General features: G+C 41.7%; 1 protein-coding gene across 1 annotated transcript in view; it reads left to right on the forward strand.

The window, feature by feature from the left end:
* Nucleotides 1-2,500, forward strand: part of tns2b (tensin 2b) — a 21,003-nt gene that overhangs the window by 9,283 nt on the left and 9,220 nt on the right. Inside the window, exons 12-13 of the mRNA XM_030778482.1 lie at nt 1-54; nt 718-1,014. The exon at nt 1-54 is cut by the window's left edge and continues 175 nt beyond it. Coding sequence (XP_030634342.1) covers nt 1-54; nt 718-1,014 — 351 coding nt within the window. The remainder of the gene's footprint in view (nt 55-717; nt 1,015-2,500) is intronic.

The following is a 2,500-nucleotide window of genomic DNA, read 5'->3' on the forward strand; positions in this document are numbered from 1 at the left end:
CGCTGGCCTTTCCCGTGTTGCCTCTGTCTCTGTGTCTGTGGCACCACAGACACAGTGGGGGAAGCAACTGCTGCAAGACAACAAACAAGACACAGACAGGGAGAGTGGGAGACATGGAGAGAGAGAGCAGAGAGAGCATGAGAAAGAAAGAGAAGGAGATAGAGAAACGGCAATTCTAGATGATGGAGACTGTCCTCTGTTCCAGTCTGATAATTCATCTTCAGGTCTATTGAATCCCTCTGTTGAACAGTCACGTTGGGGTCGACCATGCACCCGCACACGGTCACATCACCCATCCACTAAGCATCACACTCTGCCTCCTGTTTTAGATGTGTGCTCGTCTCAGACCAACCACCAGTGGGACAGGGGGCGCTGTTTTCACCTCTCCTACCCACAAGCTACGCACACACATCTTTACTCCTGCCTCTCACAGGACACACACTACACACATCAGTCAGACAGACATCCACACATAACACACACAGACCTTTACATAGACACAAAACCTTCCCACCATACACACACACCACCTCGTGCACACACTCTTCCTCCTCAAAGCCGCCTGTTCTGCTCTGAGGAGGTGTGTCCATCCATCCACTGTTCCACCCCCTCTTATAACCTCCTCCCACATGGTGGCCCCGCCCACCAATCACTTCCCTCCACTCCATACAGAGCACTAGAGTTCAGGTCAACCATGCCCACTTCCTGTCCCTGCAGGGACTGTTCCCACCTCCGGGAGAATCTAGCCTTACGAGCCAGCCAATCCGAAGGCTTGTCGTGGGCCAGAGGGGTGGGGTATGGCCTGAGAGGGGTGGGGCCTATGACCTATAAGAGCGAGCATGGGGTAGAATCTCCATGGGAGGCAGAGTTTTGGCACCAGCGAGCAGGTATGTCTCATCAGAGATATTGTGGCTCTCCATCTAGCCCTGCCCACAGCCACGCCCAAAGCAGTGGAGACCACACCCCTCAGCTCAGCTGCCCCTACACTCCCACTGCTGTTCTAATGGGAAACAGGTATTCATCAGCTGGACAGTCTCCTGACCACTCCCCTCACAGAGATAGCCACTCATGCGCAGTACAAAATCTGCCTTGTCTATGCGGCAAATGCACAGGTGAGACGAGCCCAGACTTAGTTTCACATCTAGAACATAGATATAATCTGCTTTAGAGCACGTCACATCTAGAACATAGATATAATCTGCTTTAGAGCATGTCACATTTAGAACATAGATATAATCTGCTTTAGAGCATGTCACATCTAGAACATAGATATAATCTGCTTTAGAGCATGTCACATCTAGAGCATAGATATAATCTGCTTTAGAGCATGTCACATTTAGAACATAGACATAATCTGCTTTAGTGCATGTCACATCTAGAACATAAATATAATCTGTTTTAGTGCATGTCACATCTAGAGCATAGATATAATCTGCTTTAGAGCATGTCACATTTAGAACATAGATCTAATCTGCTTTAGAGCATGTCACATTTAGAACATAGATATAATCTGCTTTAGAGCATGTCACTTCTAGAACATAGATATAATCTGTTTTAGTGCATGTCACATTTAGAACATAGATATAATCTGCTTTAGTGCACGTCACTTCTAGAACATAGATATAATCTGTTTTAGTGCATGTCACATCTAGAACAAAGATATAATCTGCTTTAGACCATGTCACATCTAGAACATAGATATAATCTGTTTTAGTGCATGTCACATCTAGAACATAAATATAATCTGCTTTAGTGCATGTCACATTTAGAACATAGATATAATCTGTTTTAGTGCATGTCACATCAAGAACATAGATATAATCTGTTTTAGTGCATGTCACATCTAGAACATAAATATAATCTGCTTTAGTGTATGTCACATTTAGAACATAGATATAATCTGTTTTAGTGCATGTCACATCTAGAACATAGATATAATCTGCTTTAGAGCATGTCACATTTAGAACATAGATATAATCTGTTTTAGTGCATGTCATTTCTAGAACATAGATCTAATCTGCTTTAGAGCATGTCACATTTAGAACATAGATATAATCTGTTTTAGTGCATGTCACATCTAGAACATAGATATAATCTGTTTTAGTGCATGTCACATCTAGAACATAGATATAATCTGCTTTAGTGCATGTCACATCTAGAACATAAATATAATCTGTTTTAGTGCATGTCACATCTAGAACATAGATCTAATCTGCTTTAGAGCATGTCACATTTAGAACATAGATATAATCTGTTTTAGTGCATGTCACATCTAGAACATATAATCTGTTTTAGTGCATGTCACATCTAGAACATAGATCTAATCTGCTTTAGTGCATGTCACTTCTAGAACATAAATATAATCTGTTTTAGTGCATGTCACATCTAGAACATAGATATAATCTGCTTTAGTGCATGTCACTTCTAGAACATAAATATAATCTGTTTTAGTGCATGTCACATTTAGAACATAGATCTAATCTGCTTTAGTGCATGTCAC

The sequence above is a fragment of the Chanos chanos genome, chromosome 6 (genome assembly GCF_902362185.1).
Source record: "Chanos chanos chromosome 6, fChaCha1.1, whole genome shotgun sequence".
NCBI classification, from domain to species: Eukaryota; Metazoa; Chordata; class Actinopteri; order Gonorynchiformes; family Chanidae; genus Chanos; species Chanos chanos.